This window comes from Euprymna scolopes, chromosome 40 (genome assembly GCF_053919585.1).
Source record: "Euprymna scolopes isolate OS-2025 chromosome 40, ASM5391958v1, whole genome shotgun sequence".
In the NCBI taxonomy this organism is placed as follows: Eukaryota; Metazoa; Mollusca; class Cephalopoda; order Sepiida; family Sepiolidae; genus Euprymna; species Euprymna scolopes.
This window is the reverse complement of record NC_136521.1, coordinates 16,731,314-16,753,719: the sequence shown is the minus strand read 5'-3', so window position 1 is coordinate 16,753,719 and position 22,406 is coordinate 16,731,314. Positions and strand designations below refer to the sequence as shown.

General features: G+C 34.1%; 2 protein-coding genes across 2 annotated transcripts in view; one reads left to right on the top strand and one right to left on the bottom strand.

Annotated features, from left to right (window-relative positions):
- Window positions 1-22,406, top strand: part of LOC145265754 (S-crystallin SL20-1-like) — a 334,046-nt gene that overhangs the window by 89,768 nt on the left and 221,872 nt on the right. The window lies entirely within an intron of this gene.
- Window positions 7,717-21,227, bottom strand: LOC145265250 (S-crystallin SL20-1-like). The gene is made up of 6 exons (XM_080121034.1): window positions 21,095-21,227; window positions 14,996-15,091; window positions 14,663-14,778; window positions 11,933-11,986; window positions 11,704-11,811; window positions 7,717-7,881 (listed from the first exon to the last, which is right to left on the bottom strand). Exons 1-6 carry the CDS (start codon window positions 21,225-21,227, stop codon window positions 7,717-7,719), a joined length of 672 nt encoding a protein of 223 aa, XP_079977160.1.

The window sequence follows — 22,406 nt, the reverse complement described above, 5'->3', positions numbered from 1 at the left end:
GATGGTTTGTGTTGCCGAGTTCGAATCTATCGACTAGTGTTAATCGTGACATCCTGTACTGACGATTCCCGAAAGGATGAAACAATACTCTCTGTAGGTATTTAATTATTATAGTAAAAAATAAAAAAAATTGTAACATTTTCACGCCAAATAAGGCACATCGCAACTTTGATGTAGGAGCTACTATCAGGGACATAAGCTACAGGAGTACTATGTAGGGAGTTGGTCAGGAAAATGTCGGTTCACGTTACACTTGAACTTCTGCATGTCACTACAGTTGGGGAAGCAGGGTCCCTGAAGGGAGTTCCAAAGTCTAGCGTTTCTGGGGAAGAAACAACTGAAGTAGAAAGTTCTCTTTGATCTAGGGATCTCTACTGTGAAAGAGTGGGATTTAGCTGCTTATCGGGTCTGTCGGGGGTATTTACGTCGAGGGGGTACAAGTGCTTGCAGTTCGCCAGAGCATTCACCGTTAAAGTACTCGTAGAACAGGCAGAGGGATGCAACATTTCGTCGATGGAACAGAGGATGAAACTTCGATGACAGTTCAGCACCTATTAGGTTGGCAACTCTCTTTTGGACCTTGTCTAGGATGAAAGACTAGTAGCAGATGTACCATCCCAAATACGACAACAATACTCCATACATGGGCGAATAGTGGCCTTATAGAGGTATAGGATACTTTCGGGCGTTAGTAGCTTTCTAGCACGATAGAGAGAACCTACCTTCTTCGCAGCAGACCTGGAAATACTCTCAAAGTAATTGTTCCAACTCATGTTTCCTGTGAAAGTTAGACCGATGAGTTTAAAAGATGTACTTTCAGATAAAGATTCATTGGCCATTGCTATTGGTGGTAGAGGAGGTTTCTTGTAATTATTGAAGGAAACAAGTTTAGTCTTGGCAGCATTTGATGTGACCATCCATTTTTGTCCCCATTCCACTACAGTGTTTCTGCCATTTCTTTAGATTTGTGATCATTATAGAGCGTGTCTGTTATACAGCGTGATGTCATCAGCATATATACCCATCTCACAAACAATTTTGTCAGGGAGGTCATTTATGGATATTATGAATAATAGAGATGCAAGGATAGCCCCTTGAGGCACTGTAGGTATTTAATTACTATAATAAAATATAATATATATATATATATATATATATATATATATATATATATTTCTTATGTTGTTGTTTCGCTTTAAATTAAAACTGATACACCCAAGTCATATAGATATAAATTTTTTGGAGAACCCAACTGTATAATATATACGAATCGATAGAACGTTCACTCTAAAATAATATATATGAAATCTGCAAGAATTAAAATATCGTATTAAAATGTACTTTACGACCCGGATGTCCATGCTTGCTTAGATAAATTCTTTTGCAGTTTTAACAAAAGAGCTACAATAATATCAAACTTTTCTATTTACGCTGAACATATACAAAATGCCAACATCAATATATTGCATATGAATGAGTCCACTGTGGAATATCCACAGGGCTCACTAGTCTGTATATTAATACAATAGCGTGTGTGTTATTTTGGGTGTCACGATTGCATCTTTTTTCTTCCTAGTGCCTGTCGTTTAATCGTTATGACGTTCCATTTCTTGTAATAAATAATTTTACCGAGAATTCTCCATAAGTTTTGGTTTCAGTTTCGATTATAACTAATGGCACTCAAGTCGTCTATCTTTTTATAAATAATGTTACCACGGATTCTTCATAAGCTTGGTTTCGGTTTCGATTATAGCGGAACTCTCTCTCTCTCTCTCTCTCTCTCTCTCTCTCTGACGAAAAAAATGAAATCTGCTTCATTCGAAACCTTAACCCTGATCTCATAATTATTAAAAAAAACAAAACATTTTCACCTGGTCAAAATGATAAAACCTCTTTAATAAAATCGGCTAGTTTTGAAAAAATTAATACAGAACGCTTTCTATGTTACTAAAAGCAACTTGTTAGTGGATAAAAAACATCTTACTAAATTATGAATGGCAAAAGGGAAACCATTATCAGAGTTTGAGAGAGGAAGGATCTTTGAGCTTAATAGGGGTGGACTCTCCCATAGATCCATTGCAAACGAAGTGAATCCTAGCAAAACGGTCATCACAAATTTTTTAAGAAATCCAGATCAATATGGGCACAGAAAGAATTCAGGTCGATCAAAAAAAATAACCCCATCACTGGATCGCTGTATCAGAAGAAGTTAAAAAAAAAACTCCAGTATGAGCTCAAGTCGATTGAAAAGCCAAACAGCAGCAGAATGTAGTCCTAAAACCATCAGAAGGCATCTGAAAATGAAGGGTTTCAATCATTTAAAGCGACTGCAGAAACCACGTCTTTTTGAACAGCACAAAACTAACCGACTTAAATATGCCACCAAATACCAGACTTGGGATGAAGAGAAGTGGAAAAATGTAATTTTCTCCGATGAGAAAAAGTTTAATCTAGATGGTACAGATGGATTTCAGCAATTTGGCATGATAAAAATTTGCACAAAGAGACTTTTTCAACTCGGTATTGTGGATGAGGGTCTTTAATAATCTGGGGTGCTTTCACGTCAGCTGGGACCCTAAAGTTGCAAGTAGTGAAAGCCGGCAAACATCATTGAAGTACATTTCAATGCTTGAAAATGCTTATATCAGGACTGAATGTTTTCCAGCAAGACAACGCTGTGATACACACTTCTTGACAAGCACGAGAATACTTTTCTTCAAATAATATAGGATTGTTAGATCATCCAGCATGTTCTCCGGACCTCAATCCCATTGAAAATCTTTGGGGATGGATGGCAAAAGAAGTGTTCAAGGATGAAACCCAGTATGATTCGATAAAGGAACTTTCTGATTCAGTTTTCAGTACATGGGATAAACTTCCTTCACAACTGATAATAACTTAGTCGCAAGCATGCCGAAGAGAATTTTTGAAGTAATTCGTAATAATGGAGGCTATACTAAATACTGAGACCCTTTTTAGTAATTTATAATTGCCTTTTGTTAGATAAATTATCAGTGGTCTTATCATTTTGACCAGGTGAAAATGTTTTTTTTTTAAAATATTTATTAGATCAGGGTTAAGGTTTCGAATGAAGCAGATTTCATTTTTTCCATAATATTTTCCCTTTTGGCAATGGTTTCAACCATTTGTTTGATTAAAAATTCGATAATATGTGTAAACGCTTACTTTCTTAAGTAGTCTTATGATTTTGACCGGGACTGTATATATATATATATATATATATATATATATATATATATATATATATATATATATATATATATATATACTTCATAAGTTTTGATTTCGTTTCAAGCTAATGCACCTCAGTCATATAGATGTATTTTTATTTTTGAAATCACAACTTTATATTATATAAAAATCGATATAAAATTGACTATAATAATATATACAAAATCTGCACTAATTAAAATATGCTTAAGCGTATTTTAGGACCGGGCTACGCCGGACCTCCTGCTTGCTTAGGTAAATACTTTTGCAGTATTAACAAAAAGCAACAATAATATCAGGGCGTCTCCATTTACACTGACCATCCACAGAACGCCAACATCAATATATTACACATGAAAAAGTCCGCTGTGGAATTTCCACAGGTCCCGCTAGTATCTGCATGAATATAATCACACGTAATACTTAACTAAAGATGATTATCTCATAAGAAAACACCAAAAAATTACTAAGAGACGATTTATTATAATGAATATTTAAAAGAATATACAAATTAGCTAGATTTTTTGCAGATAAATTCAATTCCACGACCCATACATAAGAAAGTTGTATTTTCTTTTTGAATAAATAGAAAAAAGTGTTTTTAATATGAATATCAATATACAAAAATAAAACCCAAATTTACGGATTATATATAAGTAAGGCACTATTTTTAATCAAACAAATAGGAGTTTGTTGTCTATTAATTCTGTTTTTGATCGTGTCTTACTTCCGAATAATAGTTTTCACTTTTAGTGGGAATTGGGAGATGCAATCGTCATATTTGTTGTAAGTTCGAGTACTTTCCAATCCATCTGGGCTCATCACTAGACATAGATTAATCTCATTGGTTTTGAACAACTTATATATTTTTTATAATCACATGTGTTTTTATTTCATTGGTTATTTTAATGAATTTACATACATTTCAGAATGCTACTACGATTGGTAATTTTCTTTATTAATAGTAGTTTTGTCTTAGTTTTTATTAATATTTCTTCTTTTATGTCGAGGATGCAATATATGTTATATATACATGGCTTGTGTCCTATAGTGTCCATACATGCGAGTGTGCGGGTGTATATACTGTTCCTTCGGCCTGCTTCCCACCGGACTACAACTTGGATGTCTTCAAGTCCAACTTTAACAAATTCCTAATGAACTGCCCCCTTAAGTAAACACTTCATCAAATCTCCACACTAACGTACTGTACTTGCAATAACCCTTATCCCTGAGTGGCTTCCGGGCCTTGATAAGTGGTGATAACTGTGTAAAAAAAACAAAAAAAAACTACAGTTCATTTACATACGATTAACAGTTCAAAACGGATAACCTTTTTTGTGGGGCAGCAAACAAAAAGACACATACCTTCTTCAATTCGATTAGTCTTAAATTGAAAATTTCTTCCCTCTGAAAGAAAACACTGAATCGAAGCTGTATTTTATATAACTCTTATTTAACAGATCATTATTTATCAGAGGTTACACTTGCTTCTTGTATTTTACATTTTGCTATATTGCGTCGGTTAGCTTCCACGGGCACCAAGAGACCATGTCATAAACGAAAAAAAAAAAAAAAACTCCCGTCCACTGTCTAACTCTTTGATTATTTAACTCTCCAACTATTTGACTGACTAAATATCTACTTACTGCATATACATAAAAACCTATAACTTCGTTTCATTCTCTGACGTCAGACCCATTGTTATGATAAACTATTATTCTATTTGTTGATTTAAACTAAACATTCCAATATTTTATTATTCAAATCTCAGTGAACATTTTATTGTTTTATAACTTTATCTGGCTTAAATAGTTCATTAATTTTATTACACGAAAACAAAAACGATAACAAAATTTATTCTAATCCATTTTCGTATGATGCATACAAATCTCGTATCAAAAATCATATATAATAACGCATTCACTAGATAATTACATGAATGTCATATCTGGGGTTCAAAAAGTATCCAACACACAAAAATAGTATTAGTTTTTAGTAATATGGCCTTTACTCGCCATAACAGCTTCCAAACGTTTGGTATACTTCTTTACAAGATTATTACAAATGTTACCTGGAAGTTTATCCCACTCTCCTTGGCAACTTCGCTTAAGATCTGTCAGGTTCGTCGGATCTCTTTTTTGTACTATCAACTACAAGTTTGGCACAGATTTTCAATTAAGTTGAGGTCAACTACTACATGATTTCGGGAGAATGAAATAAAGGTATTAGGATGGTCAAGTCAATTATCTGACGAATTGTAATGATCTTGTAACGAATATCCCAAACGTTTGGAAGCTGTTATGGCGAATAAAGGTCATATTACTAAAAACTAATACTATTTTTTTTGTGTTGGATACTTTTTGAACCCTAGATATGACATTTATATAATTGTCTAGTTAATGCGTAATCTTCTCTATATAAATAAAATGAACTCATTTTTTCCCGTCTGATTTTGACATTAATAGGATTAAAACTCAAGATATTTCATGCAAATATAGTATGCACAAACGGCAGAACAATATCTGAGGTGTGTTATAGGCTTATTATTTCTCAAATTCCTCGATAATCTTAGATTTATATACTTTTTCTGCTGAGAAGTCACGGCCAAAATCGGTTAAGATCAATGGAAGTGGTAAAATATTTTCTCTCTAATAAATTCCTCCTCCCCCTGCCACCACTTAACACCGTTTGGGGATCGTTCACAAGCAACAGTTGAGAAGAGAACACCGGTTTGGCTTCGTAGTTCTTTCATGTGAAGTTATTTAAAATCACTAAACTAAGCTGCAGTGCTCTGTGGCGTAGTGGTTAGCGTGCTGGACAATTCACATTATATTTTCACGTTCGCGCCGACCTACCGTAGTCGTTTTTTTTTTTTTTTTCCTAAACAACTGGAATGGACTTTTCTTGGTGGCCGAACTGTTAACGTTGCAGATGTTTTTTTTTTGTTTTTTTTTCACACTTTATTTTCCTACTTTTACTCATGACTCCGGGTTTGATCCTTCCTACTTACCTACCATAACATTTTTTTAAAACTCCCCCCGTCCCGGGAGCAAACACTCGGGCAACGCCGGGTACCCCCGCTAGTTATAGAATATTTTTTTTATACGGGATTTGTATTTATCATACAAAAACACATTAGAATAGCGTTTGTTATCGCTTTTGTTTTCATATAATAAAAATTACTGAACTTTTTGTATCGGATATTTATTGCACTCACTGTATATACTAACAATTCTACAGAGATGTAAAATGTAATTTTAAAATATAATTTGGGGGGGTTAAAATTTGACATATTGTTTTTATTTTAAATTTTATTTGAAAATTAATCTTTTTAAATGAAATTTGAACATATCCAGAATTATATATATATATATATATATATATATATATATATATGTGTGTGTGTGTGTGTGTGTGTGTGTGTGTTACTTTCTGGGAGAGATGGCATTAGCTTAAGTGAATGTTACCGTGGTGCAATAATAGTCGATTTCGCTGTTGATAGTCGAGGAACGTCAGAGGTGTCACTTAGAAAATCTCTTATTCCATTGATCAAGTCATCAAGTGTTTTCATAGGTTTAATTTCATCATCAGGTTAATTTGCCATAAACCTTGCGATTTTAAACTATTTTTATTTGTTGGAAAATATTTTTTCCGCACTATCAAAATAAAAATCAGTTTTATAATGGATACATTTAGTATTAAAAGCACTAAAAAATTGTAAATTTTGATTTCCTTAGTTGAAAAAAATACTTCATCAATTTACGTAATTTTTTGGAATATGACACCTTCATTCCATGACGAATACATGAAGAGTTTAATGCTTTAACATGGACAATAATTGATATAAAATTTAAAAAGAAAGTCTTTATTTTAAAACAGACTAGAAAAAAACTATTTAGAATCCACCACTTTTCATTTATATAAACTATTACTAACTAGCCTGGGTGCTCGGTGTGGCCCGGGTGTTGGGAGGTGTGTTTCTTTAACTTGCTTTTGAAAGTGAAGAGGAACGCATATCGAAGCGAACAAAAGAAAGAAGTATGTAACTTTTTTTTAACAACATTATGAAAGCCCATGCATTTTATAACAACATTATTTAAATCCAACAATTTTATAACAACATTATTTAAATCCAACAATTTTATAACAACATTATTAACAGCATATATAGTTTGCCAGCCATTAAGTTCACGTATAATGGAAAGACTAAGAAGTACTATCATCAGCAACTAACATTTTAAAATCTTTCACAAACAAATAGGTAAAAATCTGAAAATAAAAAAAAGAAATCGTGGCATAAAGTGAATATAAATACACAAAACCCAGCTGATTAAATAAAGATGGTTGTTTATAAAAACAAAAAGAAGTTTTTGTATAGAAATTTTTATTAAAACAACTGTCAAACAGAAAAGATTGAAAAAATATTTTCCAAAAAATATCGGCTACTCAAAAACAAAATTGTTATTTGATTTCTGTTTTTTTTTTTTACCAACAAGAGTTGCAACGGCTCTTGAAGTAACCGGCCATTCTTGGATGGTTGTAGAATCGGTTGTAGAGACCCATCATTCTGGGGTAGTTACTGAACATGTTGGGATAGGAATTGTACATCATCTCCATGCAACAGTAGAACATCATGTCACACCACATCATCTGAAAAGAGAGAGAACGAAATATATTGTTACATATATCCCTTATGTATTTTCTATTTTTTACTATACAGAAAGTGTGCGTATAAAACACGTACCATATACAAACACGCACACATTCTTGTGTACGTACATATACATACACACGTATGTGCGTGTGTGTGTGTGTGTGTGTGGTCAGCAGTGATATTCAAGATTGTCTGCTTTTTTGATATCCGGTCTCTGTAATCTATATGACTGATTACCGAGACATGGTCAAGTAGACAAAGAACCATTCTTAAGCTGAAGAAAGGGCGATTTCACGTTATCTGATAAGATGATACTAATTAGAAAAGAACATATATATATATATATATGTCAAGCATGACACAGTCGTCACGTCTGTAAAACAGAAACCGGCAAAACAAAGATCAGACAATCTTTGTTGAGCCCCATATGACTAAACTTACTGTATGTGTCCGCTGATTTTACCTAATATAAAATTTAAATTCTCTTTTCGATATGTTTATTTATAGTGGCATTGGGGTGGAATACCATGATGCAACTTTACAACCGGATTCGGTAATAATGTTCATTTCCTACACTAAAGCGTGTGTAAGTAGGACACATATATGTAAGTAAATATATTAAATATTTAAAATAAGAAAATATTATATATACATATATATATATATATATATATATATATATATATATATATACACCAGGGACGTGCAATAAGGAATGCCCTTGACCGACTTCCAGTTGTCTGATCTAACTGAAATTTTGCATGTGCAATGATTTTTATCTCTACGGGTAATGTGGCAAATTACAGCTCTGAACTAATTGTGGTTTCTGTTTTACAGGTGCTTGAACTGAGTCAGGTGTGAAATGAAGCCTGTTGACTATCGAGCAGTGATCCGGTTTTTGTATTTGAAAGGACGCACACCACAGGAGACTTTTGATGAAATGAAAGACACTTATGGTGATAATGCTCTATTATATGACCTTGTAAAACGCTGGCATCGTGAATTCAAACATGGCCGGAAGTCTGTGGAAACAGCTCTCAGACCTGGTCGCCCCCCTTCTGCCATTGATGAGGCATCTGTCCGTCAAGTTGAGGCTGCCATTTTGGAAGACCGGCGCATTACTATTCAACAAATAGCCCAAGAAGTCAAGATTAGTACAGGGTCTGTGGAAACTATAATTCATGACCAGTTACATATGCATAAGATGTCTGCACGATGGATTCTTAGGTTGCTCACACCATTCCAGAAGTGAGAACGCGTTAAGTGCTCGAGGATGAATTTGGGGATGTGCCAAGAAGATGAGTCAAAGTTTTTCAAAAGACTGATTACACAGGATGAAACCTGGGTCCATCACTATGATCCAGAGACTAAAGCCAAGTCAATGCAGTGGAAGCACTTGGACTCACCACCTCCAAAGAAGGCAAGGGTGCAGCCCTCCGCTGGCAAGGTCATGCTCACAGTTTTCTGGGACCAGGGCAGAGTAGTGATGACAGATTTCCTGGCAAAGGGAACCACAATGCTTCACTTTTGAGTAAATTAAGGGAAGCTATCAAAATCACGAGGCGGGGCAAGATCAGCAAAGGTAACCTCCTTCTGCAGGACAACGCTCCGGTCCCCAACTCGCATGTCGCCAGATCAGAAGTACGGGAGTGTGGTTATGAAATCCTTCCCCATCCTGCCTACTCTCATGACCTTGCAGTCTCTGACTTTCACCTCTTCCCAGCCATGAAGTTGTTTTTGAAAGAAAAGCGTTTCCCAGATGATGCAGCCTTTATTTCTGAAGTCACGTCGTGATTGGAGGACCAACCTGGGGTGTTCTAAAAAACCGTCTCCAGAGCTGCATCAAACGATGAGAGAAATGCATAACTCTGGGTAGTTCCTATGTAGAGAAAGACTAATAACTGTGCTAAGTTTCGTTGTTCTACTGCTATGGGAAGTGGGTCAGGGGCATTACTTATTGCACGCCCCTCGTATATATATACTGCCCCAAAAGAATTACGTGTACACTTGGAAAACACATCACATCTGAACGTAGGAAAACGATCTTGAATATCTTCCATGGTAATTAGTAGATGTTATATTAATAAATTAATGATAAATTAATAAAATAATACAAAATAATTGGATAGAAATTAAAATGATTACCCTATGGACAATCAAAAATTTAAAAAAATGATGCAGCAAAATGTCATTGTAGAAACTGGAAATGATTTTCTGTAGTATGTTTGGCATAAACGTGCTTATGCGCATGTTTAACAACGACCGGACATGTTCATAATAGGACAACAAATGTTGTCCTGGGGAACTGCTCCCCGATATGGATTAGGGAATAGGTGTATTCCTGGAAAGTCTGAGGGGCAAACTGGTGGTACAGGATGGGACTAAACACAATTCCTCCAAATTTGTATTGGATTTAGATCAAGTGAACGTAAAGGGCAGTCAATGGCATCAATTCTTTATGATTCAGGAACTACCTGCCTAACCTAACCACATGAGGACCAGGAGAAACCCAGGTCTGACTGCACTAGCGTAGGTTCTGACAACTATTCCAACGACTCTATACCGATAGCTAATAGCAGTCAGCGTGATATTATCTAAACTGTAGAGGTTAGTGCATCCACTGAGGAATGTGCCTCCCCATACCATCACTGACGCACCACCAAACCGATCATATTAAAAAATGTTCGAGGAAGCAGAACGTTTTCCACAGCATACTAAAACGCGTTCACGTCCGTCTCATGTGCTCAGCGGAGTAGTTGTTAATACCAGTGATCTATTGTAAATGCCTCACTTCTGGCAACTCCGATGAAGCCTATTTCTGATTATTTAGTCAGAAACATTAACACTAGTAGCTCGCTGGATGTAATTTCGTAGGGCTCTGGCAGTGTTTATAATGTTTGTTCTAGCACATAGGCGAAAATATAGATCCTGATGCGGGTTTATTTATTTATTTTTTTTAATATCCCTGACAAGTCCTCCATGAGTAACTACGTCTATCCTGAAATTTCTTCCATACACTTGAGATTTGCTGGTGAGATACAGCATGTTTTATTTGCAACGACATTTATTGATGTGTAATCCTACTTGTGCAGCCTCTGTAGCGTCCAAGTACCGTACAGATATGTTGATGAAATAGATGAACTCATATCTGTACCCTGCTGACATTCAACGGCTTCGTAAACGTTCTTCAAACGCCGAGAAAGTTTGAAGGGTTCAATTCACCTCTACTTCTGATGCACGTCATATATATATATATATATATATATATATATATATATATATATATATATATATATATATGTGTGTGTGTGTGTGTGTGTGTATGTGTAAATTAGCAAAATTACAGATTAGAAAATCGAATAATTGTCTTATAAAATATAATGGTGAAATTATAATTTCAAGAAAATCCCAGCCAAAAAGATAAAGCTCAATATACAAAAATAGAGAAAAATATAAAAGTAAAAACAAAGTTAAATTCGCTTTATTAAAATATGTATAAAGATATATTCAAGTTTAGAATTTATTGTTTTAAGTTAAGTTGTAAGCTATTAAAAATCCATGGATTAAGAAAATAAATATAATTATTTACCATTGTCTCGAACAACAAATTCTTAACTTGAATATATTTTTATGTATATTTTAATTTAAAGGATTTTACTTTTCTTACTTCTACACACACAGACACACACATACACACACACACACACACACACACACACACACATATATATATATATATATATATATATAAACATATATATATATATGTTTGAATGTGTCTAAACCTTAGTAAGTAGTTGATTAAAATTAATACAAACCTGATCTCCCATAAACCACATGTTTCCGCCATTTCGCATACACAGACTCCTCTCCATGAAGGGCATCACTCTGTTGAAGGTGTTCATGTATCTCCAATACATGTAGTTCTGAAAGCAAACAAGGACAAGTATTAAATATTGTCTTTGATGAAACTTGTGGTAAACCATTCCATCATTTACAGAATTGCATCAATTCGATGTGAACAAGTTTTTATGTATTCATACTTACATCGTAATTGCCACACATGCTGTCACCACCGAATCCCCAGTCGTTCATGTTGTACTGTAGGAAAGAAAGTAAATATTATAATGCTATGTCAGTAACGAGTTGACTGTATTAATTATTAAGCGTAACTTGTGGAAAATTCACGGTTTATTAATAAGCAAGATTATTTATTTTATTATTTTATCTTTTAAATTCGTATTCCATAAAATTTTGCTAACACGTGAATATCTCATAATATAATCTATCTCATATTGTCTCTTTTGCTGTTTCGGTTTTGTCTGATATGACATTCTCATCAAATCTGACAACTTATATTACGCATCCAATATGTATAATCCTCTAAACTGTCAGGATAAAATCTACAATTCCTTTAATTTAGTACTAAATATATCTTCTTTTACATGTTAATACAATCAATATTGTGACTACTGACACTATATAAAGGATTGACACATTTATTTACTAAAAATAAAAATAAAATAATTAATATCAACAAAAGTGAAAATTGTAACGAACATAAATTTCGTTTGTTTCTAAAGAATTTATTTAGATGGGAATTCGTATCATTTGTATTGTGTGTTCTCATGTTAAGTGTACTTTTCCCAACGCTTTGGGTGATGTAACTACAGATGTATCTTGTCAAACATGGCAATCTTTCTGTTGAACTTCGAAAGATACGCCTGTAGAAGATCAGAGGTTACATCAACCGAAACGTTGCAAAAATCACAACAAAGATGAGTACAATAGTCACAAGAATCCAAATAATACGAAATTGTGGCCAAATTAACAAGTTCGACTGATAGATTCCCGAGCTCGACTAAAATATTCCTGAGTTCCACAAGATACAGCTAAAGAAGTTCGGGCGTTTACATCGACCAAAACGTTATGAAACTAACACGCAAGGTGAGAAAATTACTCCCAAGAGTCCAAATATTTTAATATTCTGTGCAAATTTTCTGAGTTTGCCCGAGAGATTTCTGACGTTAACAAAATATACCTGAAGTAGGTCAGAAGTTACATCAATCTAAAAAATGAAAATAACACTCATAATAAGAACAGTGGTTTTGCGTTTCCAAACAATATGACATTCCGTACAAAATTCAGAGTTCGACAGATGCTTGAGTTTACAGAAAGATTCCTGACTTATATATTACAATATCTATATAAAAGCCAAGTACGTCCAAGGATGGAATACTGTTGCCATATCTGGGCAGGAGCTGCTAAAAACAGCCTATCCTGCCTTGACAGAGTACAAAATAGACTTCGTGGATTAGTGGGGGATGCCCTTTTCTCTACCCTTCAACCTCTCTCCCACAGAAGAGACGTTGCGAGCCTATCCTTGTTTTATCGTTATTTCCATGGCAGGTGCTCCTCTGAACTCCAATCTCTGGTCCCCCATCACCAATCTTTCACGATAACACCCGTCTAGCTGGATCCACTGTGAAAAATTTCCCCCACTCTATATCTGTGCCTAAATCAAAACGCGGATTCCATGAACAAAGCTTCTTTCTTAGAACTGCACGCATGTGGAACTCTGTTCCGTCTGCCTGCTTCCCACCGGACTAAAACTTGGATGTCTTCAAATCCAATGTTAGCAAATTCCTAATGAACCGCCCCCTTAAGTAAACACTTCATCAAATCTCCACACTAACGTAATGTACTTGCAATAACCCTTATCCCTGAGTGGCTTCCGGGCCTTGATAAGTGGTGATCACTGAGTAAAAAAAAAGAATAAAGCATATTTCCACAGATATATATATATATATATATATATATATATATATATATATATATATATCTGTGTATATATATATGTATGCATTATGGACTCTCCCGTCGATTTCGATGTATGAGGTTTTGACAACGTAAACATGTTTAATTCGAGGTAGCATGTTTACATCTACTCAATCGCAAATGGCATCCGAGTCCTACAAGATATCTGCAAGCCCACAATGGAGGCAAGAATGAAGATGGCGCGAATGAAAGGTTGGGATACTTGCAGATGCTTTTGTTCTGGTGCAGATATATAGTCCAAGTCTAAATGTGTTACTAGGATAATATCCAGAGGATTCCCAACAGGCTTATAAAATAGCGCTCGATAGTAAATACCGCTATTTTTATCAATAATATTTATACAGACAGACATGCACATACTTCGTTACATCGACATTTAGTATGAACATCTTAATGAAAGGACAAACTATTAACCCGAAGTGTTCTTAATTATTAATATTACCGATCGAAACATTATCATGCCAGTGTAGAGGAATGTGTACATGTTTGTATCAGTAAATATACAGCGAAACACTGTCCGTGGATGACTATGTAAGCTACTTTCCTTGGCTTTTGCAATGGCGTAAATGCTTTGACCCGCTGCTTGCTTAGGGTAACGCAAGGCTCTTTATTTGTAAATAAACAAACACATCAAGCACTGTAAAAGCGACGACCAAATGTTTATATAAATAGATTTTTTATGTCATTTGCGGGCCAGAGAAAAGAACAGCCAACCATAGACTAGATGGTTGTAGGTTCGATTTTTGATTCAGGATGGATGTTAGTGTAGCCGCGTTGAAGAACTCTGATATAACGAAATGGTCTCTCTGTAAATTACCATATATATATATATATATATTTATATATATATATATATATATATATATATATATTATTTCGAATCATTTCCGGTGATATATAATTTTTAAGCAAATATATTTATGAAACCAAGTGACTCACCCTGAAGTTTCCGTTCTTCCAATGGTAGTACCTCATGTAATCGTGCATGATTTCATAGAAGCAATCGCTGATGTAGTCACACCTCATCATGTCCATGGAGTTGCTGGGGTAGAAGTCTATAAACACGAAGTTTAAATATTTATTTTCAAACCGAACGGATTAATTTTAAAGTTTTTAACATGAATTATTTATAAATATTATTTGAACTTTATAACAATTGTATATTGAACATCAATTATATAAAAATGTATATTAATCTAACAAAAAAAAATTATGTTATTATTTACATAATGAATTCTAGATGTATTTATTAGAGTTGTATAAAGTACTTACTGAATTCACGGGCCATGTACCTGCAAATGGCCATTGTCTCGGGCATCATGTAGCCGTTGTCCATCTGCAGACAGGGGAGGTAATTACAGGGGAAATCTGGAATGAAATCATAAATTTGAAAATATTACATATTATATAATCATGTGCTACAGATTAGCCATTATATGGCTGCAGAGGGTGAAGCGATAAAATTGCAGCATTAGAAAAGACGACGCGATTCCATTTTCGTTTGATGAACACCTATAGTCTTCTTTATGTTGCAGACAATTTACTAGTCGGTCAGTTGTTTACAAATCCCAAGAGCGGTAAGAGCCTTCTCCCATATCTTAAAGTGACCCAATGTTCAACGAGCGAGATCGGAGATGCGCCGCTGTACAAATCATGCTCTCTACCGACCTTAGTTATAGCAATAAAACCATTACAAGCGCCGTCAAAATGCATTGCCACAAATAACAGAGTGATGAAACAAAAGATTTCGTCCACGGTTATGGTCTTTGGTGTGGTTTCAAGTGAGGGCCACATCATGCCACTTCACATATTCGAAGTCGGCTTGAAAGTCAACACCAAAGTGTACCTGGATGTGCTGAAGAGTGTGGTGATTCTCTATTGCAATCAGGTGGCCGCTAGCAGACTCTCGGTTTGGCAGCAGAACTCGGAACCAGCCCACAAATCGAAAGAGACTCTGGCTCAGCGTCAGAAGGAATGCTACGACTTGGTACCCTTTTCACCCAACCTGAACTCGCTGGCCTTCTTCGTTTTATTATACGTCGAGAACATCACAAACATGATCTGCTGCAACAGCAAAGTAGGCTGTTCGCCAACACCGTCAAGTATTCATCGAGTTCTCGCCAATGTTTTTGAAAAAGGCATGTTCCCAGTTCCGAACCCGTGCTGAGGCGGCTATTGAGGCTGAAAACGGCTACATATGTGAAATTACGTACAAACATTATATTTGTGTGTGCTTGTGTGTGTGTGTGTTTGTTTGTGTGTCAATGAAATTATATTCATAGCAGAGAGAGTTAAAATTGCTTGGTAATGCACACACACGCACACACATACACGGGCACACACACACCCACACACCCACACACACACACACACATATATATATATATATATATACGTGTGTATACGTTATAAAAATATATATTTATAGAAAGTAAGTTACCCAGAGACATTTGTATTTCGTAAGAAGTTAAGTGAATACTGCGTGTATGTGAATATATATATATATATGTGAATATATATATATATATATATATATATATATATGACTCAAATGACCTTGTAACGGGTGTTGTAACCCAACATCTGGTTTACGATTTCCTGTTGCGCATGCGTGCATAAACAATAAATCAACGCGACAATAAAACGTATTGTTTTACTGTGGACATTTTCAGCGTCCCTATTTTTTTTTCGCGTTTACATTATCCAAATAAACAATTGTTAATACTTTCTGCATATTTTTACATCGTTCATTGCCGTATTACGTTTTAGTTAATTTAACGCAATTTTCTTACAACCCGTTGACAACCATAAGAGCAGTTTACAACGGCGATTTACCTACCGCCTTTATTTTTTTAATATATTCTCCATTTATTAATACATCTTTCTTAAAAAAACATTCGTACATTTTTTTCTATACTACAAACATAAATAAATAACCCCGAAAATATGTTTTTTACCGGCATTGCAAAAAAATAATCAACACGGCAATAAACATAGTATTTTACTGTGTACGTTTTCAGCGTCCCATTTTTTTCGCGTTTAAATTAAAAAATTTATCAAAATTTGAATTTTTATTAATTTAAGTATTATAGTATTTGTTCAGTGCACATTTACCTATAAGTATGGTAAACCACTTACAATTCAATAGCTGTTAGTTTTTTTTCCAAAATAAACAATTATAAACAGAACGACTCATAGAAATCTATCTGTATTTTTTTTCATTTTAATATAATTTCATAGAAATGTTTTTGTTTCCACATTATTAATTCCGTAGCTAATATAACATAATGACCCAACGCCACAAAAAAACTATTTTCTTTACGTCACATTATTAATTCCGTAGCTAATATAACATAGTGACCCAACGTCACAAAAAAAACTATTTTCTTTACGTCACATTATTAATTTCATAGCTAATATAACATAGTCATCCAACGGGTCACGAGTAGTCTAGTATATTTATATAGTGCTCAACAGTAAGAAACCAAGTTTATATATATATATATATATATATATATATATATATATATATATATATATATATATATATATGATCGATTAGTTGTGATTCAATGACTTCAAGCAATGGTTGTGAAACAAAGCGAGCGGCGAAACTTGTACTCAGATATTAGTAGGATTATAAAATGAAGTTTAAAATTTTACGTTTAATATAGTTATTAACTTTTTTTTTTAATACAATCAGATAGAAAATACATTTATACGAAATTAAATAGCAAATAGTTATTTCGAGAAAGAAGAAATTTTTCTAATCTGGAAACACTACACAAAACTTTTTTTGAGTTCTAAACGAATCTCATCTGCTGGTGAATGCCCAAAAGCCACTTTAGGATAACTCAAAGAATTTGTCAGATGGATTGTGAAGATTGGTAACAATCGTCGATCTAGCAGAATTTGTTAACATTGGAATTGAAAACGACCATCTTTTGCTATCTGGGAAGCTGTCCTCTGATATTATGTTCCATACACGAGTAGTTAAAAAGAAAGTTTTTTATGAAAGTTCCGTTCAGGTTTAAATATACAGAGGAAGAAAGGAATCGCATTTACTATGGTTGTAGTTAGATGAGTTTTAGTTGTTGATGTGAGTTATTTTCTAGCACGTTAGAGGGAGCCCACATTCTGTGAAGCAGCTTTAACAATATCATAAAATTCATGTTTTCTGTGAATGTTACGCCAAGGAGTTTAAAAGATTGGCTCTCAAGCAAAAAATGTAAATACTCTGAACGTTATTCCAGTCCTTTTATATCAGAAGCAAAGTGTAGTATCTGTTCTGAGACTACACTTTTAGACTTCTAGACAGAAACAAATTTTATTTTTGTCTCAGTCTAGACTGTCGTTGTACAAGGAGGATCACTTAAAATCTTGTGGCCAACTCTGCGGTGATATGACACAGATATTTGTCAGTATATGAATTATTAGAACCTTATTCTTGTATGTTTTTTTCTCGCAAGGTTTTCAATCGTTGCAGTTTTATTGATATTTCACCACAAATAAAATAATCTTTACAATTATTCTTTTCTATACATGAAATAGACGTACACACCCATTTTTAAATAAAAAAGAAAGAAAAAAATTAAAAAGAAATTAAATGTTTACATCATTAACGCAACATGTTTTTTTTAATTGATAAATGGCTGTCCAGTATTCGTATTCGTAAACAACGTTAGATTCTTAAATAAATACTTACGCTCTACCTACAGAAGTAAAAAAAAAAATATTTCTGATTTGATGAAATTTGACTAAAACTATTTCATATGCCATCGATTATGAATAGATTTAATATCAATTGACTGAAATTTAATCAAATAGCAAAAACATACATTATTTGCATTGTTTGGACAACTCGTCTCTCACAATGTGTTGAACGATGTAACTTCCGGCCTGATTAAGGTGCATCTTCACAATGGCTGTTCTTGCTGAACGCAGAAAAAGACTGCTTTTGTTCTTTCTTTTTTTTAACGAGCAATAGCTGTTAGAATTCAAAGTGTGTTGTTATAATGAAACAAACACGTTTCTAGTTTTGTATAAATTCGAGTCCGTATTGTTCTTTATGTTTTAGATGATGATGGGTAATTTGTAGCAGAGATAATAAAAATTATCGATCCCTATCATCGAAATTCGAAAACATAAAATATGTGCTTTCAATTATATTTATAATTTCAATTTTATTAAATCAATTAATTATTATTAACCTCTTTTTACTTCCACTCAAATGTGTTTAGTTAATTATGTTTTAATGTTGTTACATACTTGTCATGCTATTAACTCTGGACATTTTCACATTTCGTTAATATCAAAAGAAAAAAAATGGAATTTAATCTCCACAACAGAGAATATTTGACACAATGTCAGACAAGTGGAATTTTAAAAGCCATGGTTTTAGAAGGTGAAGCAGTTTAGACAAACAAAAATTGTCTGGGCAGCCTTGCCAGCATACTCCGGTAGGAGCGCTTCACATACTTAGCAAAGAACAGACACCTTCTGAAAGGGTGGAAATGTTAAGCTTATGAGTTTGACCTACACTGAATAAATTCATACCAGCGTGCCAAAGAGTCTATCGATTTGATTTGGTGGCAAATAACCAATCTGAAGTGTTCTCTTCGTGGCGTCATCGGTTCTAGCATGAATTTAAGAGTCTTGAAACTTTTTTTCGTGTAGATATTACTAGCGGGGGTACCTGGCGTTGCCCGGGTGTTTGTAGGTATGTGTGGTGTTAAATAAAAAAGAACCCGGGGGGGGGGCTCGAACCCGAAGCCCTGAGGCGAAGTTTGAAAATAAAATCGGCCAACCAGAATGAATTAGTGAAGGTGTTTGAATTTGACAGGTGCGCGGCCGGAAGTCGTCGAGTGTTACGACGACGACGTAGGTTTATTTGTTATAAGCGAAGTAAAAAAAGAAAACAACGTTAACACTAAGCGGAAAAAAACACAAAAAAACTAACGTAAGGCAAACGAACGATGAAAACAGAAAAAACGAACACGTGAAAAATGGCTTAAATAAGCCTGTTTCGATATTAAAATTAAAAAAAACGTAAAAAAACAAAAAAACATCTCACACCACGATTCGAACCCAAAACGTTTTGATAATGAACTAAGGCCTTAATCAACTGAGCTAAGGCGACGTTCACGAAATTTATTCGGTTTTTCAACTATTTAAAGTAAATCAGGTAACGACGTCATGTGACGCATGCGTAGAATCGGTCATTGTCACGAGAGGATTGTTTTTGTTGACCCCCCCCCGTCGAAAATTGTCGATTTCAGGGTGAAAAAGTTAATGTTTTTGGCTAATTTTTCGATATTTTTCGAGCAAAGGATGAAGCTAGGATGTGATACCGAGTTTATGAATTTTCGACGCGTCTGTAGAAAGATTTTAGCAGACATCCAAACATACACACATACATACATACATTTTCGCTTTTATATATATAGATTACTACATATTAGTGGTGGGTTGATTCAATTATTTTACTCAGATTTCGATACAATTGCTGATTCCGACTCCGATTCTTTTAAGATAGCTAAATATTTAGCTGTAGAGTTTTGTTTGTTTTCGTTTGGATTACTATAAAAAAAACATATGAGCATATATTTTTTAAAAATGTATAATACATTTGTGAAGGTGATCAATAAATGGTAATTTTATTGGTATTTTAAAATAACAATATAATTCGACATTTGATAATTAGTGCCAACAATAGGAAAATTAAGTTTTAAACAAATAAATAAATGAATGAATGAATAAAAGAATCGTTTTTTTGCATCGGAAAATAGGCACAAATTTGTCTTAATCCGATACCGATTCCGATTCCCAAAAATGTTTCGATTTTTCCTATTCCCGATTTGGAATCCGATAAATTGACCCAGCACTAATACTTTATACATAAACACGTACGTCCCTTTCTGGGCTCGGAGTACATACGGTACATATAACCAAATTGTTACCTATTTTCGTAATGACCAGGTTCAACGTCGTTTTAGTTTCGCGATCTAACATGTATATATATATATATATATATATATATATATATATATATATATATATATGTGTGTGTGTGTGTGTGTGTGGGTGGGTGTGGGTGTGGGTGTTTCAGCTATTAATTGCTCTACAAAGGTTTAAAAGTCTTTCCTATTTTCTCTGTACAGCAATATGAAGAAAAAAGCTTCCAAGAACGTATAAAAAAATATAACCCTAGGTCAAATCTTTTTTTCTTACATTAAGTCATTAGCATACCTACTCGGTTACCCATCTAAGTATTAACTAATCTCACTAATTCTTAATTTCCCTGTTTTCTATGGTTATTTTTATTACGAAATGCAAAAGAAATTAAAAAGAACGTTACTAATAATTTCTTACCATTCCTGCAACGATCCCAATCGGAGAATTCGTATCTTTTGTCCATATATTTGACACCGGCCATATGGAACATCATACGCATACATTCGGCACGTCCGCGGCCATTGAAGTAATGGAGGGTGTAGTTAGGCATGGTGGAGTGGTTTTCGACTTTGTGACTACCAAAGGAGAACGAGCTGTTGTGGTTCGAGTGACTGTACGTCTTCTCTGGCGACCGTGATATAAACAAGTCTCGTATTTATACTGACACGTTAATCAAATTGAAAGCTTTAATGAACAGGTTGATGTTTACCTGTCCAAGGACGCCTATTCAATATTCCCCACTTGACAGAAGTTAATTACGATCGCACTTTACGAACTCTAAGAGTACGAATTCTTCAAGATAATTATAGCTTAGTTATTTGTTTCAATGCACTTTATATCTCCTTATTTAACCTGGAAGTACTCGTATGAGACGTTTATTCGGTGATCGACTGCAGGAGACGTGACATTAACATTCTTATAAATCTATGGAATTAAAATGATTCTCACCAACCAATTATGGATAGAAATCCAAACTATCGAATATAACAGTTTAAAGAATCTTTTAGATTACACCAAAAGTAACAGTTAAAATAATGTATGTGTTTAATTTATTTTTAGGTCAGTCACGTAGGTTTATTTTACGTTGAGTGTAGTTATGTCCTGGAGTTCCTCGCACGCAACAGCGACCTTGTTTATTATCTTGTACTCGGTAGAAAGGATGAAAAAAAAAGCAAAACAAAAAGCACTGTACATCATCGTCTCTTTCCCGTTAGGAAGCAAAATGTTTAAAAGAAATTCGCTTCAGAAATTTAAACAAATAATGAGAGATAGTTTCGTGAATTTTTAAAATCATTGTTGGTAATGCATTTCGATGCGATATTGTTCTCACATCTTTTCGGTCGATGTAACCACAGACCGTTTTTCATAGACGTCTTCGAGAACTCTGGATCTTTCTGTCAAACTTGGAAATCTGTATAAAGTTTAAATAAAACACTTTCACTCCAAGAATAAATGGTAATAATAATAATAATAATAATAATAATAGATAGATAGATACATAGATAGATAATGTAACGCGTATAATACAAATATAATTTTAAGGCTACTATAATTCACACCGACACATACACACATATACGTCACAATCACGTTTACGTCTCTGTTAAATTACCGAAGTTAAGCAATATATATATATATATATATATATATATATATATATATATATATATATATTAGTAATGGGACGATACTAAACTTTTTTCACGATTTGAATACAATTACAGATTCC

Coding starts and splice junctions, on each gene's coding strand:
- LOC145265250 (XM_080121034.1), bottom strand. CDS start 21,227: ATGCCTAACTACACCCTCCATTACTTCAATGGCCGCGGACGTGCCGAA. Junction 15,092..21,094: donor TTGGGATCGTTGCAGGAATG/GTAAGAAATTAT, acceptor ATTTCATTCCAG/ATTTCCCCTGTAATTACCTC. Junction 14,779..14,995: donor GTACATGGCCCGTGAATTCA/GTAAGTACTTTA, acceptor TCGTGTTTATAG/ACTTCTACCCCAGCAACTCC.